At 30.2% G+C, this 22,676-nt stretch overlaps 2 protein-coding genes and 1 non-coding gene across 6 annotated transcripts; all 3 read left to right on the forward strand.

The window, feature by feature from the left end:
• The first annotated feature begins 5,704 nt into the window (after positions 1-5,704).
• On the forward strand, positions 5,705-9,062 carry LOC8267736 (multiple organellar RNA editing factor 1, mitochondrial). Of its 4 annotated transcripts, XR_007216406.1 has the most exons (7): positions 5,705-6,208; positions 6,411-6,508; positions 6,609-6,674; positions 7,001-7,174; positions 7,214-7,652; positions 7,831-7,960; positions 8,752-9,062. XR_007216406.1 is itself a non-coding variant. In XM_002530625.4 (5 exons), the coding sequence occupies exons 1-5, from the start codon at positions 5,829-5,831 to the stop codon at positions 8,768-8,770; spliced, it is 1,215 nt and encodes a 404-aa protein (XP_002530671.3). In that variant the 5' UTR covers positions 5,711-5,828; the 3' UTR covers positions 8,771-9,062. The 4 variants fall into 4 exon arrangements, 1 of the variants encoding a protein (XP_002530671.3); XR_007216405.1 differs by having other exon boundaries at positions 5,707-6,208; positions 7,001-7,652; XR_007216407.1 differs by having other exon boundaries at positions 5,708-6,208; positions 7,001-7,652; positions 7,835-7,960.
• A 1,337-nt stretch (positions 9,063-10,399) lies between these two features.
• On the forward strand, positions 10,400-20,982 carry LOC8267043 (phospholipase D delta). Its single transcript, XM_002530624.3, has 11 exons — positions 10,400-10,662; positions 12,886-14,153; positions 14,631-14,747; positions 15,252-15,446; positions 16,900-17,172; positions 17,260-17,328; positions 17,490-17,637; positions 17,764-17,912; positions 18,224-18,397; positions 18,941-19,138; positions 20,409-20,982. Exons 2-11 carry the CDS (start codon positions 13,200-13,202, stop codon positions 20,700-20,702), a joined length of 2,571 nt encoding a protein of 856 aa, XP_002530670.2. The 5' UTR covers positions 10,400-10,662; positions 12,886-13,199; the 3' UTR covers positions 20,703-20,982.
• Positions 20,983-21,111: 129 nt separating this feature from the next.
• TRNAR-UCG lies at positions 21,112-21,185 on the forward strand. Its single transcript has one exon. It is a non-coding gene; the product is annotated as a tRNA-Arg (tRNA).
• The last annotated feature ends 1,491 nt before the right edge of the window (positions 21,186-22,676 follow it).

Genomic DNA, 22,676 nt, shown 5'->3' on the forward strand with positions numbered 1-22,676 from the left:
ATTCTGCCATCTACCATCATCGTTGTAATATGAAAATAGTTATTTTGTGTCTACTTGTTCTATTCCTTTAGAAATTATTATTTTCTTTTATACTTATTCCATAAATAAATTAAACATATGACCTAAATAACACATAAAACTAATTCTACTGTATTCTTATTTTTATATGAAGTTTCATAATTGTTTTAAAAAGTGTTTGTTTAATTGATTAATGCAGTTGGTAGTTGGTAATTAATAAATTAAATTATTTTAAAAAAATTTATTAATTATTACTGTTAATATATTAAATTACTATTGGTGATATAATTTATTTTTAAATATAATTTATTTTATAATACTATCTTTGATGATACCAATTAATAAATAGATTGTATAATAATTAAAAATATTATAATTATTTATGCTTAACTCAATTGTATTTATTTTTTAAAAAAATTATAATAATTATTTTAAAATTAGAACTTAAAATTTAAATTTTACTAATGAAAAATCTCTCATTTTAAATGCTATAATTATAAATATCATAATTATTTAATTATTAAGAATAATTTTAAAAGAATGATTATTTATCTTAAATTATAAATAATTAATTATATGGGATCAATAAGTTTTAATAAGGATTATATTATGCAATTAAATTTTAAAAATTAAAATAAAATTGATAGAATCAGTAACTGCTTAAATCTTACCAAATGGGTTTAATGTAATTATCGATTGAGAAACAGTTGTTAGCTACATAAAATCTTTAAATCAAACACCTATTTAGGCTTGGGCATAGTTCGTGAATTGGAGATTCTGAACCATGATCTATGGCACATGGAACTAACCCTGAATGGCCCGAGGGAGAATTTCGGGCTAGTTTAGAACTGACCGATTCAGGTTCCGACCAGTTCCAACGGTATAAAAAATATTAAAAAATTTAAGTAATAATATAGAAAATAAAATATAAAAACTGATATTAATAAAATAAATGAGACAGTGTTAAAGAAATTTGTGTGGATAAAAGATAGACAATAAATAAATTATATATATATAGTAATTATAGAAAGAGATAATAACTTTAGAGAAATAACTCTAGATAATAAATAATTGGTGAATTCACCTAAATAATTATATATAAAGATGTTATAGAGAAATAAGAAAATTATAGATAAAAAATAATTCTAAAAAGTAATTCTAGAGAGATAATAAATAAACTATATATTAAATTAATTCTTATATTAACTTTATAAAAAAAATGTATATATTTAATATTATGTAATGTGCTTTTCGTAGTTGTATATACTTATATGTTGATAATGAGTTAATATATAAAGTAAAAAAGCATCTTTAAGGTATTTTTAATCTTAAAGAATATTATTAGTAGTAATAAAAAGAATTATAATAGTAATAAAAACAATTATAATCATATAAAAATCTGAATATAAATTTAAGTCCAATTGGCAGATTAAATTTTTGTCTTGTTATTCTTTTACTAAAATTGAATTTGATTTTAATTTTCTTCCTAATACAAAAAAGACACTAACAAAAGAATATGATTAAATTTATAAATTAACTAGTTATTTACCTGTACATTGCATTGATATTATTTTGATGGCAAAACTGAATTTATATATAAAATCTAATTTTTTTTAATATTTTTAATTATTTTATAATATTTTGAAATAAAAATAGATTCAATATTTTTAATTATCTTCTTAAAAAAAATTAATATGTTAAGACTATTAATGAAATAACACAAAAATTATCTTAAAATATTTATTAATTAATTTTTAATATTATATAAATTAATACTATAACATAGTTGATATTTCTAATTTTTAGAATTAAATATTGTATAACTAGTTAATAAAATAATAAAAATATAATTTCAAATGTAATCTTTTAGAACTAAAATCATTATCCAATTAGAAAATTAATTTGTTAGTTAATAAGATATTAAAAATATAATTAAAATATTATTTTTTAAGATTGAAATTGTATTTTGTTAGAAATATAATTTATTAATTAATAAATTAATAAAAAACTATAAGATTATAAATAAATTTAGATTTTATGTACTATAAATAAATATACATGTCAAAACAAGAATTTTATATATAACACATATTAAAATTCTTTATGTCTATTGTGTATTTAACAAAAAAGAAGCATAATATTTCACAAAAGAGTTTACTAAAAATACTCGATAAGAAAAAAATTAAAATTACCTAAAAATCTCAATTTCAGTTAATATAACTTCTTGTTCCCTCTCCATCCAATAATTTTTTTTCTCTCATTGTCTATTCATTGACCATAGAATATCTTAAAGAGGAAGGACATATAAAATTACTAAAATAACTTTATTGATTTTTTAATTAATTGAATTATTTTTTAATTGAAATTGATATTAGTAGTTCTAGAAGTTTAACTCTATTAGGAGTTTCAATGTTGGTTATAAAATAAAATTTTATAAAAAATAACAAATCTAAATTTAAAAAGGAAAAGGAAGTATAAGAAAAAATGTGGCATAGATCAATTAAATTTCACTAATACACATATACATACTATATAAAATCAAAATAGACTAATGTTTATGGTTTTATATATACTAGCTATTTATATACGCGTTGCACGACCATTATTATTAGTTTGATTATAAAATCAAGTTGATAGATATAATTTAATAAAATTTTTAATATTTGATATTAATAAATAATAGTTTAAAAATAATAGCAAATAAACTATTTTTAAATATCCTTCTTAATTTCTTAAAATTTTATTATTATAATGATATAAAGATTATTTTAAAAATATTTATTAATTAAATTTAGTATTATATGAATTAATACTATTAATACAATTGATCTTTTCAGGATTAAAAATTTATTATATAATTAAAAAATTAATTTATTATTGAATATAATATTAAAAATATTATTTTATAGAATTTTAATTATTATCTAATAAGAATATTAATTTATTATTTAATATAATATTAAAATATAATTAATATGCTGTGTCTTAAGATAGAATTAGTATTGTTATATGATTATGAAACTATGTATTAGTTAATCTAATATTAAAATATAATTAATTAGAAATGTAACTTATTAATCAATAAATTAATAGAAAAAAACTATAAAATTATATATCAGCTTGAATTCCATGTGTAAAAAATAAATATATATGTCAAAATAAAAAAGTACGCATGTCAAAAAAATTCTATGTGTCAAAAATTAAATATACATATTAAAAAATTTCTAAATCTCATAAATTAATATATATTGAACTCTACAAATAGAAATGGGAACAGTTGTACATAATGGCCGATACTCTTCTTGTAATAACAATCAGCATTATTAGCATCAAAGTTTTGATTATAATAATATTTTAAACGTCTAAAATTTGAACTTCAAATTTAAGAAATGATTAATTAAGTAGACGTATAAATATATTTTATGATGATTGAAACAAAAAAAAAAGGTATCATTATAAAATATAATAATAATGCGCTTAAAATATTTTTGGTAAAATACTATTTGATAAATTAGTATAAAATGATAACTATTATAAGATCCAATTAGGTAAAAGTTTATTTTTAAATAATTCCTTTACATCTTGACGTTTCAGTTGAGAATGGTGAATAGAAAGAATAGAATTCAATTTGAAATTAAAGAAAGAAAGGTCAAAAAGAAATATTACATTTTGAATCTCGTATCCATTCTAATAATTATATTAGATTTCATATATGAATTATATAGAAAATTTAGTAGAAAAAATAATATTAATTGTTGAACGACGATCACTATTTGACACTTTTAGTGGATTAAAAATATTTTGTACAATGAAAATAAAAGTTTAACTACTTAAATAAAATTAAATAATTAACCTTAATTATAATTTTCTATATTAATATAAAATTTGATTATTGATAATAATTACAAAATACAAACAGATAATATAGATTATTTTATAACTAATTTTAATTATTAATATATTATAATCTTATTATTAATCCTACTAAATAACATAGCAAGCTAAAATTATATTTAGTTAGAAAAAAATTATAAATGAGACGAAGATAAATTTTATATGTATTTCATTTGTGTTGTATGTACAAAATATAAGTTTTATATATATATATATATATATATATATATATATATTATGTTACATAACAAATCATTTAATTGTATTTATAACCTCTTTTAAATCATTATATTAAAAGTCTTAGATAAGAATAAGTATTTTTCCTTTTAATAGATAGAGGTAACATAATAACTTGTAATGAATAATATTCAAGAAAATAATAGTTAACGACGAAGACAACAACAGTAGCAACAACAATAACAACATCAATAATAATAATAATAATAAATATTAAAGACATTTCTAATTTTTTTACTAATAAAGTCTATTATAAATTATTATTAAGAATGATTTATCGTGAACTTTTAACTAAATTCCTATTTCTATCGAAAATTTTATTAGTTTTAAAAATAATTTATTATTTAAATATATTTATATAACTAGTAATTTTTTAATTAAAATATTATATAATTATATTAAATTTATTAATGAAATATTTTTTTAAAATATAGAAATATAAGTTCTTTAAAATAGAATTTCATGTGCATAAGAAATTATTCATTTATTTATTTAATTTTGCAATGATAAATAATAAAAGAAAATACTTAAAAAAATAAAAATATATAATTAAAATTTATTTATCCCGGTTTAGCTGGACTCGTACTGTCTCTTCCTTATCCTGTCCAAGAGAAGTGGCTAAGGGTTTTTCATAGAAGTCTACGGTTTTTGCTTAACCGGTCAGGTCAACTAAATTTATTTATTCAATAGTACCATGAGTAATATATGTCATCTAAAATAATGAATTATTAACTAGTTATTAGACTTTAACAATAATTTTAAAATAATTGATATGATTTACATAAAAAATTTATAAAATTTTTATAATAATTCGGATGAATTTTTTATATTTTAAGAATTATTAAAAAGTAAATATCAAATATCCACTTAATTATATTTATCCTAAACAAATATATATATATATATATATATATATATATATATATATATATATTAAAATTTAAAAATTAAAATATTTTACACTAGCTAGAAAGTGTTTGTTATGTTTTACTTTATTAAAATAAAATATATTATTATTATCATATAATTATTTAATTATATTAATATACTTTTATAATATATATATAAATTTTAATTTTTTAACAATATATTAAATTTATTTATTAATAGCTATATAAATAATTAATATCTTAAGTTATAAATAGATACATTTAAATATAAATTTATTATATATAAAAAATTTTATTATTATCTTAACATTAGAAATATTTATAATAGTAAATTTAAGATATATATAATTTTAATTTTTAAATTCTAACAAGTTAAATAATTAATATTTACAAATACATGCAAGTAAAAAAACTAGTTATTGATAAGTTAATATGAATTCTTTTAGAGTTAATAAGGTTGATAATTTTAACGAAGAAAAATTATGATTAAAAGAAAAATTTACTGGGTGTATTTCATAAATTAAATTGATAGATAATTGATACATATTTATTAATTTTAAATAAAAATTATATTAATTATTTAATATTAAAATATAAAACTAACACTTTTCTATTAATTATTAAATATAAAAAAAATACACCAATCAATAATTTGGAAGGGAAAAAAAAAAACCAAAAAGAATACAATTATCACTTGCCGGTCTCCATTCTCTAGAACATTCCTAAAACCCTAAAACCTCTCTTAACTTTCTCTGCCACCACCATCACCATCATCGCTAGCACCCAGTCATGGCTCTACAAGCAATTCGCTTCCGTCGAGCACTCACTTCACTCTCAACTCTCCAACGCACACTAATCAACCCCACTTCCCCTCATTTTCCTCTGCCGCAAAATCCTACCACACCGTCCATACAATCGCCGCCATCCTTTTTCTCTATTCTCCAAACACGGCTGTTCAGGGGATCAGAAACATGTCTATCCTCTCAGAAAAAGAAAGAGTATAGGGTTTACAAAGAGGGAGATGAGATAACGGAAGATATGGTACTTTTCGAGGGTTGTGATTTTAATCATTGGTTGATTACTGTTGATTTTCCTAAAGATCCTGCGCCAACTCCTGAAGAAATGGTTGCTACCTATGAGCGAATATGCGCTGAGGGACTTAAAATTAGGTATTTCTTTGTTTTATTTTTATTTTTTGAACTCTTACACATAATTCTTTTTCCAAACAAAGCCTTAGCGTTTGCCAAAGTTTTATTTACAATTGCGTTCACTTTTATTTGTTGGATGATTGCTTGATAGCTTAGTGATCTTGATGTTTGATTATTTTAATGTAATCAAATGATTTATTCTGGGATCTTCTTATGGCTTAAGTATTGAGGAGGCGAAGAAAAAAATATATGCTTGTAGCACCACTACTTATCAAGGCTTTCAGGCTGTGATGACAGAAGAGGAGTCTGAACGCTTTAAAGGTATGTGCATTTGTTAGCATCTTCAAACTGTAATATACTGATTCTTTTTACCACTTTTGATAAGGTCTGGATGCTGATTATCTGTTTATTATTTTAACAGATGTACCCGGGGTTGTATTTGTGCTACCGGATTCTTATATTGATCCTCAAAACAAGCAGTATGGAGGTAAGGTTTTCCCTGTACAAAATTATTTGTTTTATTGAACTATGTTTGGGTGGAAGGTGGTCATGAGTAGGGAGGGCGAAGGAACATATCCATCTCATTGTGAGTTTATATTTGAGAAGGGGATAAGGAGTGTGCATTTGATTTTACTTTATCTGCAATATGTTCAAAATGTTATGTTATGTATTTTGTCTGCAGGTGACTCTTAGCATAATATTAGTTTTGATTCTAATTTTTTCTGCTGAATATGGAGGCAATGTAAAACTTACTTCAGTTGAATTCTTTTTCTTAAAATCTTTTGACTTAAAAAGGATTTTTCTGCATCACAGGAGACCTGTACGAAAATGGGGTAATAACACCGAGACCACCGCCAATTCAGTATAAGAGGGGGGGAGGTAGATTCAAGAGGAATTCTGAACAACCAAGATATGACCAGCAAGGAGGTGGGATGCCAAATCAACGTTGGAGTCCCCAATACAATCAACAAGGTCCACCACGGCAAAATTATGGACCTCCACAGCAAAATTATCCACCACAGCAAAATTATGGACCTCCACAGCAAAATTATCCACCACAGCAAAATTATGGACCTCCACAAAATTTTCCACCACAGCAAAATTATGGATCTCCTCAAAATTATCCACCACAGCAGAATTATGGTCCTCCAGGACAAGGGGAAAGAATGCCAATGAACAGTGGGAATCATCAGGCAAATAGAGGAGGTCCACATCAGGGAAATTATAATCAGGGGCAGCAGGGAAATCAGTATCCCCAAGATCAAAGCGGCTTCCCGCAAGGAGGTCAGAGGGATTTTAGGGGAGATAACCGGAATTTTTCACCTTCACATGCTGAAACATGTGGACAGGGCACAAATGCTGGCTATGGACAGGGCTATCCTGGTGAAGGACCAAGGTTCTCACAAATGGAGCAGAGGAACATCCAAGGAGAGCAAGCAAATTATACACCAATGGGACAAACCAGGTAAGGCACTTCCTTTAAAAGTAATTAATTGGAACCTCCTCTGCAGAGGATTCTGCAAAAGTTGCATAATACAGATGAAAATCATTTTGGGAAGGCTTGAAATATGTGTCCATGACAAGCCAGTTGGATGAGATGAATGAAATGTCATTTTCTGACTATGCCACTATTTGGATGCTAGGCAGTGGTCAGAAGTTTCTCCACCCTTGAAGAAGTTTACACAAAATTTTTTTTTGGGAGACATGATGAAGTGAAATTCATTAATGAGATGAGACAGATACATCAGAGAAAAGGATTTTGGCCAATGTCGGGTGAGGATTGAGCCACGATCCTGGCAAGGACAGTGCACAAAATTCTTTGAAATCCAATCTGCTGCACAATTTGCACTTATGCTAATATGTCTAAAAGTACAACTGTCAATACTTCTGCTTACATTAAACCATCTCTTCTACAATTGGCAAAAATGGCCGGGGAGTATTATCATTGTGGTTGCTGTAACAATCTGCTCTGCAACCACTGATACTTCTAGTTCAAATTCGAATTTAGCTATATTTGTACTTTTAATGAACTTGATGGCCTACCTAAGAGCCTCTGCTTCAGATATCAAGGCTGATGCACGATGGATCTTCTTTGTGGACACACTCCACACTCAGCCTAGGTTATTTCTGCAAATATAAGCAATATAGGCCATTCTAGAGTCTCCAGAAAGGATGCATCTGTATTTAAAGAACTGAAATCCCTTGGAATGTCCTTTACAGAGTATCCTGCATGGTTGCTTAGCTTGAGATACAGATGAAGATTATTTAGGGATGATTTGAAATGTCATTTTCTGACTCTGCCACTGTTTGTATGCAAGGCAATGGTGGAAAATGATCGCAACATTTCTATTGTATAGATGACTAGAAATGACTCTATTTGGTACTCTAATTGCTATTCTTCTATACAAATTGATCCCACCTGATAAATTTCTCCCACCCTGGAAGTTCATGAAATCCTTCCAAGTTCTGTGAAAAGAACAATTGCAATTGTAGGTGGTAGATTCCTTTTTCTATCTCCAAATTTGTCCAACTCATTTGTTCTTTGAATTTGTTTGTTTTTGCAGGGAAGATTTTAGGAGGTGAGTCCATCTGCCCAAGGCAATGGAAAGTGGGGACTTGTAAATCACTTTTATCATACACTTGATCAGGCTTCTGAACAAGGGAGGATACAATGTAGAACCTTTTTGTATTACCTTTCTGTTCTTACTAACTGATTAGTACTAGGAGAGTAGGATTAAACTTTTCCCATTTGATGTGAGTTGTTACCAGTTTGTGGGGGACTGCATATGTATTATGAACTTGGCATGAGAGTGCTCTTTGGTTTTCCTAATTTCTTTTCTTGATTCATCAATTATATTAATAATTTATAGTGAAATATTTCTGCCAAATTAGCACTGTTGCTTGGATAGTATTATAGTAATAGGAGCCTTTATGGGGTCTGATTGGAACTGATTTTGTGAAACATGCTTTTTCTGAAAATTTTCTTAACACCGATACTTGTTTTAAAATTAAGTTTGACAAAATTGTTTTGTACAAATAAAGTCTATTGATTTTTTGTAAATTTTAAATTTATGATTTCTTTTTTCAAGACAAAAATACCCTTATTCCAACTCTTTCTATTTTTTTTTTCCTTTTTCATATTTATTATGAAAGGCATTTTGGAAACTCAAAATACTATATTGGATATTTTTAAGTTAAAGTTAAAGATAATATTCATGTTATTTGAATTAATTCCACTCATAATCTACAATGTAAAACAACTGAAATAAAAATGAATTGCTATGGTTTGCATGTCACCTTAGGAGTTGCTAACAACCAATTTCTATGCAAAATAGTATATTACTAATTAGCAAGTTAATTTAAATAGAATCAAGGAATAGTATACTAATAATAGGCAGATTAATTTAAATAGAATTAAATATTATAAAGAATTACTCAAACCCAAACTTCTATGATTTATGTATGCTGATTTATAACAAATGGAAGGAAGACAATTAATAATTAATAGGTATTTTTCATAGGCCTAATTATTAATTAAATATTAAGATTTACACTTTTTAATTATTTTATTTAATTGTTTTAAAATTTTAAAATAAATGTATTTTTTTCAATTTATTTTAAAAATACTTTTCAATAATAATTTTTAAAATCTTACAGTAAAAAAGAAAATGTAGCAAGTCAATTCTATTTATTAACATAAAAATTAGTCAATAATTTTTTTTTTATATCTAAATGTAAAAAATATGATAGAATATACATACGTGAGATTTCAATATTTTTTTTTATTGTCATTCTTTTATTAAGTATATTCGACTTCTCACATTATCATTTTTATTTTAAAATTTTAAAGATTATCGTCAGAAAGTATTTGTGAAAATAAATTAAAAGAATGTATATTTCTTTTAAAATTTTAGAACAATTGGATAAAATTATTAAAAAGTGTAAAATTTATAATTAAACCTTTTCTGTAACACTCTCGAAACTTAATTCCATGATTCAATCGATTTTTTGTTAAAACATTTGCATAAAAATTATTTGCCTTTCATGAACTAGAGATGAAACATAAAATTCAAATTGATAAGTCTAAAGCAATATAATTGAAATTTTATTTATGCAAATATAATTTGCAAAATTCAATATTCAGTAATTGGGTTCTAACCTCTGACGAATAGTGTCTATCTCACTTGCATGAGGTGGCAAAAACCGTTTTTTTTTTTTTGTTTACCATTGGTCTGGCAGAAATTTCCCGCCTTTTTCGGTTCAGACTCTCCCTCTTTCTCTCTCCTCTTTCATGGAGGTGGTGGTGAATGGTGATGCTGCTTCATCAAGAAAAAGAAGGAAAACAGAAGCAAAAAAAGAAACAAGAAAAAAAAGAAAAGAAGCAGTGGGTGGTGTCATCATATCATTTTTATCTCCTAGTTTATTATATCCATCCTCTGATCCTACCGTCTCTTCTTCTTTTTTGCTTTCCTCAGGTAATCAATCATATAATTCTAACTCTCTACCTTAAGTAATTTTCATATTTGGGGGGATTGAAATTTGCTATTTTCATCGCTGTATTGGTTTTTTAATGTTTTCTTTAATGATATTTATATGGGTTTTCGATGTCCTCGATGAAAGTTTTCGTTTCTATTTTCATGCCTTTTATGTTTTATGACGATGGTTGAGGAATTACATGGTGTATAACTTAAGAAAGGGAAAAACCCAGACAGATTATGAAGTTGCTGGAATTATGTGATAATCACCCAGGTAATAAAATCATGAGAAATGACAACCATCTTGATCTGTAGTTTAGCATTATAGGGTGCTGAAAATAATGAAAAGAGATGGACATAACTTAGTGTGTCAGTATATCTATCTATTTATCTATCATTCTGAAATCCTAAACCCTTATACTTGCTAAATGAACTGACAATTTTGATACTGTTGAAGATTCCAAGCCATTAAATAAATCCTAAAGCTTCTACAGATGTAGTATACTTTTCCACCATTGCAAGTCAAGCTAAAATTGCCAACAAAATTTCTTCAGCCTCTGTACAAGTTTAGGATCGTTTACTTTCCAAAACAAGCTAAAAATTGCCCAATCAAGTCTCCTCGGCCTGTACACAAGTTCTACATATGGTTAGTGTCACCAACATAAATATGTTTCTGTCTTGCTAACTGTGTAAAAATTCCAAACTACCTTTACACGGACATCCTCGCCATAGGTACGTCACAGAGTCTCCTTATTAATGATTTGCTATGTTCCGTTTTTCTTTTCTTTTTAAGTTACCTATTTTAACAAAAAGAAACTTGTTGGATATTAATTACTTCTTAAATGGTAGTTTGGCATTGCCTTCTGCAACCTGCATTTGATCTGTCCTTTACTTTCTTATTTTTTCTTCTGGATGCTTTTTGGAATTCGACTTTTAAGAGAAGCTGAGTAAACCATTTTTTCTCCAGAAACGGGTTCTAAAACACCAGAATTAGTATAGTTAAACAAATAATAATATAAATGTCCAAAAGCAGGGTGCTCCATATCAATGTCAAACTGGCCTTTTAGAATTTAGTCATCCTAGCCATAGGCATGTCTTTGAATATTTGAGCTGATAATCTTATCATGTCACTTACTCAATTATCAGTGTCAAAGTATGAAATTTGTTTGACATTCATTATGGGTGCAGCCCTGCTGTAGCATTTGATTTACTTATGATGGTTGCTTTCTGGAGTAAATGAACACCATTGGCAACATAAGATCCTCCCTTGAGGATGTGTTAGCTGCCCCATTGTCCAGCTTTGGTTCTGTAAGAAATTTGGTAGGGATAGACAAGGCAGTAGACTCTAGCACCATAATGGCTAACTTTTGGGAAGACTTATTCAAAGGCCCTTATTAAAATGTCGAGTTAGGACTAAGCTTGTGCTACAATTTGAGTTCCGCAGTTGCATTGGCAGCCACGGTCTTTATGGGCTGCCTCCTTGGACACAACTAGAGAGCTTTTATGACTCGCTTAAGGAGCCATTATAGACTGCCATGTCTCTTTTGTGTTTAAGTTGTTCATTGAATACAAAACTAAATGCCTTAATGAAAATTGAAAATTAAGAGACCAGACTTACAAGAAACTGTCTTAAAGTCAATTGATACTGCCTTGTCTTCTGTTTGGCAACCCGTTTGCATCCTGGAATTAAGAATTTATAGTGAATCATTTATGATAAATAAATGGAGTTAATATCTCTAGAGCTACTATTGCAGTTTGGTTCACTATTAACTTGGAAAAGACCTGGGAAGTTGTAAATTTGTTCATGATGTATATAGGCTTAAATTCCTGATTACTAATTACTCAATTATCTGCAGTATGCCCTTTCTATGTAGTCATAACTTTCAGTATGTAAATCTTCTTTTTTCCTTGCTAATTTCTCTTCCTCGATTTAAGAGTTACTATTAAATGTAGATGCATAGAAATGAATTCCTATATGTCAAATAAATACCATTGGGGATGTTAATGTCATTTTGATAAGGTTTTGGTGGGGGCTTAAATTTGTTATATCTGAAAAGTAGTTGCTTATCCTCTTTCCTAGCATTTGGGTTGGATCTGCAGAATATTCTACTCTCGAACTCTGTATGTCTGGGCTATCTGAGTAAATGCTAGTGGAAATTATTTTCTGAAACTGATCTTCCTCCTTGTTGCTTGAAATTCTTCTTTTCTCTGTGGCATTAACAGGAAGAGACGATTCTTGGATCAGTTTATGGGGAGTGTGACCTCTGATTGATAAATTTGGAATTCCATATCCTGTCTTGCCTGAATTACTGGTTATGAATATAGGACCTTCTGTTGAGGAATGAAGTCCTCGAGCTTTGACTTGTAGATCCAACTTTGCAAGTTAAATTTGTATAACTGAATCAATCTTTACATGTTTGTCTATTTACTGGTACTTCAAAATCTGATGTTTGGTTCTAATTGATGAACCATGGAGCTTGTTGAAGCATGAATTAGATGAGAAGAGAATTTGATATATGCACCGTTAACAAGTCATAATGGATAGAGCCAATGATCGTCCTCGCAAGTCTCAATCTAATGGGGTCGCAGCTTCTAACGAACCTACTACTTTGCATGGTGAATTAGATGTGTGGATTATAGAAGCTAAATCTCTACCAAATATGGATTTACCAGCAGAACATATGAGAAGATGTTTTACTGTGTTTGGATCTTGCACAAACCCTTGCGGAAAGAGACATATCAAGCATTCAGGCAGAAATAAAATGATCACAAGTGACCCTTATGTATCTGTTTGCCTTGCAGGGGCAACAGTAGCTCAAACTAGAGTAATCACCAACTGTGAGAACCCATTATGGGACGAGCATTTCTGTGTGCCAGTTGCTCACCCGGTTGTAAAAGTGGAGTTCCATGTCAAGGATAATGACGTTCTTGGAGCTGAACTAATTGGAGTAGTAGACATAGCTGTAGAAAAGATCATCTCAGGAAATATAGTTAATGATTGGTTTCCTATCATTGGCCATTTTGGGAATTGCTTGAAACCTTATCCTGAGCTACATATTTCGATTCAGTTCAAGTCAGTTGGTGAGAACTCTTTATATAAAGATGGGGTTGGTGCTGGACCAGATTATGCAGGAGTTCCAAATACACACTTTCCGCTTCGTAAAGGAGGGAATTTGACTTTTTATCAAGATGCTCATGTACCTGATGCTATGCTACCTGAGATTTTACTGGATGGTGGAAACGTTTTCCAGCATAGTAGATGTTGGGAAGATATGTGCCATGCCATCTTGGAAGCTCATCACCTCATATATATTATTGGGTGGTCAATATTTCATCCTGTCAAGCTTGTGAGGGAGCCAACAAAGCCATTACCTTCTGGAGGAGAGCTTTCCTTAGGGGAGTTGCTGAAATACAAGTCACAGGAAGGCGTCCGTGTGGTTATGCTGATATGGGATGACAAAACTTCACATGACAAATTTTATTTGAAAACGGTGATGCTCATGAAACATGAATATTCTCAAATTTTTAATTCTTCTGTTGTGTGTTTGACCAGCATTAATCTTTATCCTCCCTAATACAGAGAGGTTTTTGAGCCAAAGCTTCTCATTGGTGTCAACTGAATTATTTGTGGGAGTGATTAAATCCTTATGATTAGCAAAGGCATCAATACTCTTTCTTCTGCGCTAGTTCCTCTACCATATTTAGTTTCAAAAAACTTATTCATGGAAGTGATTCTATAATATAAATGGCCATAATCACTTTTCTGGGTGAAATTTGAATGATACATTCCATAAGCAGAAAGAATTTTCTGAACAAACCTCAATCCCTCTCCCTTCCGTTCCTCGCTATTATAATTTAGCTTGTGACAGTAGGGATGCACAGCCATTGATATTTATAGTTTTATATTGACAATTCTACAGTTCGATGGAGATTTAACTTCAGTTTGTTCAATGTGATCTTGAGTACAGGAAGGCGTAATGCAGACCCATGATGAAAAAACTAGAAAGTTTTTCAAACACTCTAGTGTCCATTGTGTGCTTGCTCCTCGTTATGCTAGCAATAAGCTTAGCATTTTCAAGCAACAGGTGTGGAACTCATATATTTGGTTTTTAAACTTCCATGTAATTAGATGATACTAATCTATGGATGTGATAGTAGTATTATGTTGACAAAATTTCATCTTCAAACATAATTGTTGTAGTGCGTACGTGTTTAAGTTTCTTTAAGAAAATGGAGAAGCAAATGAAGATGAGAACAAGAAAAGATTGCTGGAAAAACTTGTTATATTATCAACTAAAACCAGAAAATACTTATACCACTTAAACTATGATTATAAGAAGTTGAAAAGCTTGTACACTGGTACAAGTAAACTAAAAACTACATGCATTGATTAACAAAGCTGCCAATGCTTTAACTAAATATTTGAACTAAGCAAAAACAACTAAAAGAAGCTACTAATACCCAGCAATTAAGACAAAACAAAGAAACAAACTAGCTGACATACTGCTAGTCTTAACAGTACGGTTTTCTCTCTCTGCTTTTTCTCTTTTCTCTTATGATTTCTGATTGTATGGATCCTTCTAGTCTAGGTTGTAGGAACCCTTTTTACGCATCATCAGAAGTGTGTGCTTCTTGACACTCAAGCTTCTGGAAATAATCGGAAAATTACTGCTTTCATTGGTGGCCTTGACCTATGTGATGGAAGATATGACACTCCTGAGCACAGGCTTTTTACTGATCTTGACACGGTCTTTAAAAATGATTTTCATAATCCTTCATTTTCAGTAAGTGCTCACTTAACCTTTCAAGAAATTTCTGTGAGCTGATTTTTATTAATGCACAATTAATTCTGTATGATTGTTCGTGGAATTCAATATATTATGGAATATTTACATGACAAATTAGCACTTTCATGTTGTAATCAGATCATCTATGCCTAATTGACACCGTTAGCATGAGACCAATTATTTCTACCACCATTTTTTATTAACATAACCCCATCTTTCTTCTACTAGCATTTCTCAGTGTCAATATGCAACATATCAGATGCAAAACATATTATGATACAGTAAAGTGCATTACATCGCTTAATGGCATTTAGGGTAGTTTTTGTTACATGGCACGTCGAATACTTACGGGCATTTGTAATTGTACCTTGAGTTTTGGATTAAAGAAGAACTATCTTTGAGTACAAGGACGACAATGCTTCCTCCTTACACTGTGCTAGAAGACATTCCCTCTATTTTGTACAAAACCCCTCAAACAAGGAGCAGTAATAATAACAGCGCAGAATAGAAACCTCTAGGGGATAATGCTCCTGACAAATGCCAAATTTACCCTTAATTTCATACTAGTGATCATGCTGAATTTATAGAATTTCTTGTTAGATGATTGAATGAACGTACAGGGTCCTTTTTTCATCCTTCTTGTGGTTCATTTGCAAGAGGCCAAAAAAAATGTTGAGGGGTGAAAGTTTGGGTTTGTAGAGAGATACAGTAGTTAAGCAGCTGCTTCCTTTATTCTCTTTTTTCCTTCTTTGAATTTTTCTATTTTCTCTTGTTTAATACCCTTTTTTTAATTTATAAGCCTATGATTGATCTGCCATTTCTTTCCCCTTGAGGATCATCAAGCAACCTACATGGATTGGAATTTCTAATAATGATAAATATCTGGTTTTCCACCTTTAATGAAGCGTCTCAGTGTAGTATTATGACCAAATCCTTCTTTGAATGGTATAAACAAAATAATGTGACTGTCTTCTTCTGAATTGAGGTTGCTTAGAATCATGTTATCTTGTCGATCAAGATGCCAACTGCTGTCATTCTAGAGTTTATGCTGTCATCTGTTTTTTTTTTTGAATTGGAATGACATTCAAGAGAAGAGCTTAGCTTGAAAGTCAAAAAGAATACACTGGCAAATATGAAACTAGTATGGAGGTTAAACTTCATGGGGTTTGTACGTCAAGCAACTTTAAGAATGATAGTCTCACTCTCAGAAATTTTAGTCCAGTTCTTACATATGAAGCACAACTGATTTTTTCTTTGCAATCACCATCATAAGTTAGTATTGTCAGTCAGATGTGTAATGGGAATGTTCTTTGCTTCTAATGGTCTAGTAGGTCTATTGTTTTTCCTGTTGATGAAAAAATCACAAACCATTGCCAAATAAACCAGATGGAAAACCTCTTAAAACAATCTTAAAATATTTGTTATTGATTTTTATATGTTATATGTTTAGTCTAATGCCAAAAGCCCAAGACAACCATGGCATGATTTGCACTGCAAAATTGAGGGTCCAGCAGCATATGATGTATTGACAAATTTTGAACAAAGATGGAGGAAAGCAACAAAATGGCGTGACTTCAGGCTCAAAAAGGTTACTCACTGGAATGATGATTCATTGATAAGGCTAGATCGTATTTCATGGATACTCACTCCTTCTCCTGGTGTTAACGGTGACCAAGTTGTGCGCGTCACTGATGAAAAAGATCCTGAGAATTGGCATGTGCAAGTAAGCAGGAGTTTGTTTTATTGTAGATCATTTACTCTTCTGATATGAGCCTGCAGAAATTATAATGTGGTTTGTGCTCTTTGGTAGATATTCCGGTCAATTGACTCGGGATCTGTGAAGGGTTTTCCAAAGGCTATTGAAGAAGCTGTGGCTCAGGTTAGAACTAACTAGGTTTCGTACTCCTGCTTATGCCATAGGAGTAAAGCATTTCTCTTGATTATCAGAACTAAATTAAGATTATTTAATGTTTATGGCTTTACATTTATGTGAAGTCCTACTAGTAAATCTAACTCAGTAACTTCGCTCGTTCCATGCAGAATCTTGTGTGTGGGAAGAACCTGAAAGTAGATAAGAGCATTCATACAGCATACATAAAAGCAATAAGATCAGCACAACATTTCATATACATAGAGAATCAATATTTTCTTGGATCTTCTTACTACTGGCCGTCATACAAAAATGCAGGTGTGTACTACAAAATATATTTCTTCAGTGACAATTGACAGTCATGATAATGAAATTAGTTTCAGTTTTTCTTTTAGCTATATACATTATAATGAAAGTGCTATTTACGCTTTTATCTTCAAACAGGTGCGGATAACTTAATCCCAATGGAGATAGCCTTGAAAATTGCCAGTAAAATCAATGCAAATGAGCATTTTTCAGTATATATAGTAATACCAATGTGGCCAGAGGGTGTCCCCACTAGTTCTTCAGTGCAGGAAATTTTGTTTTGGCAGGTTAGTCTAATTTCATTTTTGACCATGCCAACTACACATTGCCTTTTACATTTCTGCTTATTGTATGGTGTTTCTCTAGATCCTTATCATTTCTGCGTACCTAATCAGGTGATTTTTATTATTGGACCAATTCATTTACCTTCTATTATGAGGTGGAAGGGAAAACATAATCTTCTTCTGCTTCTTCTTCTAAATCTAAATATCTTTGTACACCCTGATAAAACTTGTAGACACGACTGCATATTATGCATAATGATTCTTTTATTTATTTATTTATTTCTGAAGCTTATGTGACGATTTAATAATTACAGGGGCAAACAATGGCCATGATGTACAAAATTATTGGTAAGGCCCTTGAAGAAGCAGGCCTTTCCGATATGTATCATCCACAGGACTATTTAAACTTCTATTGCCTTGGCAAACATGAAGCTTCATGTCCACTAAATCCTTCCCATATGAATCAACAAACTGAAAATCGTTCATTGGTATGCTTGTCTTGCCTATTCTGTGAAGTATGTATAAGGTTGCATTTTACCATTTATTTTCCAACACTCCATATCTGGCAGTCAACTTTAATATGAAATTAGAAATCAGCTAATGTAAAATGCAAATATATGATGCTCACTGCAGAATGATTAACCTTCATCTTCCCACGTAAACGATAGACATAAGGAAATCAATAACATATTAATGCAGCCCATTTTTCTTGTCTAATGCAACCTATTAGGTTTTGTATTGTTGGAAAAACTTTGCTAATTATATTGTCCATGTGTTAACTTGACCTCTAAAATCAAGAAACAGTATTCTGCATTTACATCAATGTATTTATTTTTCATCACAAAATGGTGGCCAGAAGAAAAATTGAGGCTTAAGTGAAATGTTTGCATGATTAAGGACCAATTAGTTTTATCATTTTGCAGAGTTTGAAAACAGAACGATGCTGCTATATGCTGGATTATGCATATAAATCATTATTGTCTTTGTTATATTGAGATGTTTCATATACTGTCTCTTTCTTTTCTTAACAGGCAGCAGCCCAAAAGAACCGCAGATTTATGATTTATGTCCATTCCAAAGGGATGATAGTTGATGATGAGTATGTAATCATAGGATCAGCAAACATTAACCAGAGATCCTTAGATGGTTCAAGGGACACAGAAATTGCGATGGGCTCTTACCAACCAACTTACACTTGGAAAGAAAAAAATTCTCATCCACGTGGCCAGGTTTGGAACATTTTCTCTCCTATGCAGAAACGTAGAAATTTGAAAATATTTCCATATATTAAGCTTTCTTTTTCAAGATTTTATCTTAGTATGTCTTTCAAAGAGAATATCAATAAAATGCGTCTGCTGTTGAGATCTCCATCTTTATATGGTTCTCTGATCACCTTTTTCCTTTTCATAATTCACTTATTCATGAATGGAAATTCTACATGAAAATTCCTGGTGTTTAGGGTGCTGGATTAATCTAGTAGGACGGAAAGGCTAAGAAAAACTACTGAACTATTAACTTTAGAAATACATAAAATTTAGCTGGGAAACAGAAAGAAGGCAGAAACGAAAAGCATAAAGAAAGAGGGTCATTTGTCTCTTCAATAACAGGTCCTCATGACAATTTTAAGGAGTTGATGTGCTTGAAGATTACCATTAACTGTTTCGTTTGTATTGTTTACTTTTTGAAACTCTCAAGTAACAAAGGAAGACGAGAAATAATTAACTATATAACTCTAAAGTCAACCAAGGTACGCAAGAAAGAAGTAACTATATGATTGAGGATATAACCGTACAGGTAGGATTTCTATTCCAGATAGTGAAAATAAGATCTGAAGTTCTTCCGTGACATAGAGGAAACTCCGAAACAGGTTAGGAGTGATTACCCCAACTAAGTATGCAGTAGTTTGTGAACGATGGAGCCTGATCACATTCCTTCTGAGTTTCTTGCTGAGAACTGTACCAGTTATATTGCCATTTATCAAATGTGAAGCTATAATTTGACTGTGTCAGTCTTCTGTCATGGTAATCAAATATCGTATGATTAGACTGCCTATCACCAATGTCGTCTTGGAGAAGATGAATTCTTCGAGGAGGAAAGGAAATGGAGGGAGAAGAGATAAAAATTGAAAGTTGCTTATTATGCCCAGGCTGTGGATGTTTCAGGAAAACGAGATCATGGAATTACTGATAAACATACATCTTCGTGATACAGCATTTCTGTTATGTTAAGTTTCAACAACCTGCACCTTGAGGCCCAAGGGACAAGTTGGAGACTTGAAGATGTTGGTTTTAAGCAAATTCTCCCCTTAGCATAATGGGAAAAAAGAAAAAAGAAAAGATCTTTTTATCCAACTCAATCTACAAGTTTTATGTGTGTTCAGAGAAAGTAAAAGAAATAATGCTTCAAGTTCATATGTTATGGGTATAATCTTCACTGCATTTTGGGAATGCAACAGAATGTATTTGAATTGATAATGTATTAAATTTTGCATGGATGCAGGTTTATGGTTATCGCATGTCTCTCTGGGCAGAGCACCTGGGCGTCCTGGAAGGGGAATTCCGGGAACCAGAGTCTTTAACGTGCATGAAGCGTGTGAACAAGACTGCAAGACGAAACTGGAAAGCCTATGTGGCTGAGGAGAACAAGGAAATGAGAGGGCACTTGATGCAATACCCAGTTCATGTCAGCAGAGATGGGAAAGTGAGTGCTTTGCCAGGGCATGAAACATTTCCTGATGTTGGTGGAAAAGTTCTTGGAGCACCAACTACTCTTCCTGATGCTCTAACCACATAATATTCTAGATTTTTACAGGTCTGAACTGCAGTTAAGTATACATGTAAATGAGTTTATACACCAGAAATAGAAGGGGAAAAGAAATTACACGAAACTTCTGATGTGCAAAGCCAATAATTTTGAGCCCCATTTTTCTTTTTTTGAGATGCAAGTAACATTATTGAAAAATGCAGTGTTATTGAGAAGTTCTAAAATTTTCTGACTGATTTCAAACAGTTATTGAGAAAATGTTGAATGTCAATGAAAACAAGCAGGAATGTGGATTGAAAACGAGAACTAAGCATATAAAAGATCTTTTTATCCCACACAATATTTCCATTGCTCCAGCTTTTTTCCTTTACATACTTTTAAATCAACCAAGGGACCAAAGAATATAATACTTGTTTGATTTATTTTCAAAAGCATCAAGGACCGCATAGCGCAGTGGATTAGCGCGTCTGACTTCGGATCAGAAGGTCGTGGGTTCGACTCCCACTGTGGTCGCTTTTTTTCTTGGAAAAATTACAAAAATGCTTATTTTCTTAATTTTTTTATTAAAATACGGTGTAAAAGGCTTTTTTTAAAAAAAAAAAAAATTTCATGTGTAATATATCAAAAATACGGTTTGTCAATTTTTTATTTTAAAAATACGGATTGTTGAAGAAAAATAAAAGAACAGTATTTTTAAAAAAATTTACATAATAGAAACAACAATTTTTATTGATCTTAAGATATTTCAATTTTTTTTTTCACTTTTTTAAAAAATAAATAAATTGAAGCCATTTTTTTATATTGTTCCCAGAGTAGTTTATTCAGGCTCTAGAATAGAAGAAGGATTGCAGGTTAGAGTCACAACTGCTCCGGATCAACCTTGTCACTTGTGCCTTAATTTTGCAACTCGTTGTGGTCTGTGTTCAATTGTCTTCCAAACTTTAAACAATCTTCTCTTCTCCTTTGTATTTTTCCTAAATAATTAATCTATCAAGTCATGAAAGTGTTTACAAAACATTCGAATTTTGATTTTGGATACTTTTAGATTTAGATATTTTCAAATTTAAATCATTTTAAATTTTATATTGTTATAATTTGAAATTTTTCAATTTAATTTTGAGTTTTGAGTTATATTTTTAAGTTACTTTAGTCTTAAATTATTTTCATTTAGAGTTATTTCGACCTCAAATTATTTAAGTTATTTGGATATATATTATGGGTCTTCCCTTGCTGGGTATATAGGGGGTTTAGTACATTTCGCAAAGCTAATGTCGTATTTGAAGTAAAGTGAGACTTTTGTCTTGCTCGAACTTGAACTCTCTTGTCGAAGAAGAAAAGCTAAACGATTGGGCTTGGCTTCCAACCAATGCTTTCCCTCCTTTAACCCCTGGGCCTTATCATATGTATTATCATGAAATTTCATTTGGATAGGGTAAGTTCTTTGTCCAAAAATTGAATGCCCTAAGACGTCATCAAGCCCTGCTTTTTCTTTTTGTTTTAGATCTATGTAGAACTGAATTTAAGAGCACGTAAATATGATAAAGGATGGGAGTGGTGATTGACTAGAAATATTCTGTGGAAAGAGAAAAAAGTATGCTTTTGGCGAAGCTAGCCTCTAGTTAAAGTTTACGATTGTTGGGCCACGAACCTATAAGGAAAAGTCCTCACCGGCGGGAGTAAAAATATCTACAAGATGAATACTGAAACCCTCAACGGATGGGGGAGAGGAGAGAAAGGAGAACTCTAATTCATCTCTTAAAATTTCTCATTAAGGAACCACTATAAGATAAGTTTATCGCTTTCTTTCATAACAGAGTCAGGAATAACGACTAGCATAGAAGTCTCTCGCACGCAAAAAGATGCTGTTGCTAGATGTCATGGTGTCTTTTCTATATACTTTTTATGGTTCTATGGCTACTGTATGCTTTACGCAATCGATTAGATTATACAGATATCCTAACATATGACATCGAAAAGATCTCAGAGACCCACTAAAGCACGAAA

The sequence above is a fragment of the Ricinus communis genome, chromosome 6 (genome assembly GCF_019578655.1).
Source record: "Ricinus communis isolate WT05 ecotype wild-type chromosome 6, ASM1957865v1, whole genome shotgun sequence".
NCBI lineage: Eukaryota > Viridiplantae > Streptophyta > Magnoliopsida > Malpighiales > Euphorbiaceae > Ricinus > Ricinus communis.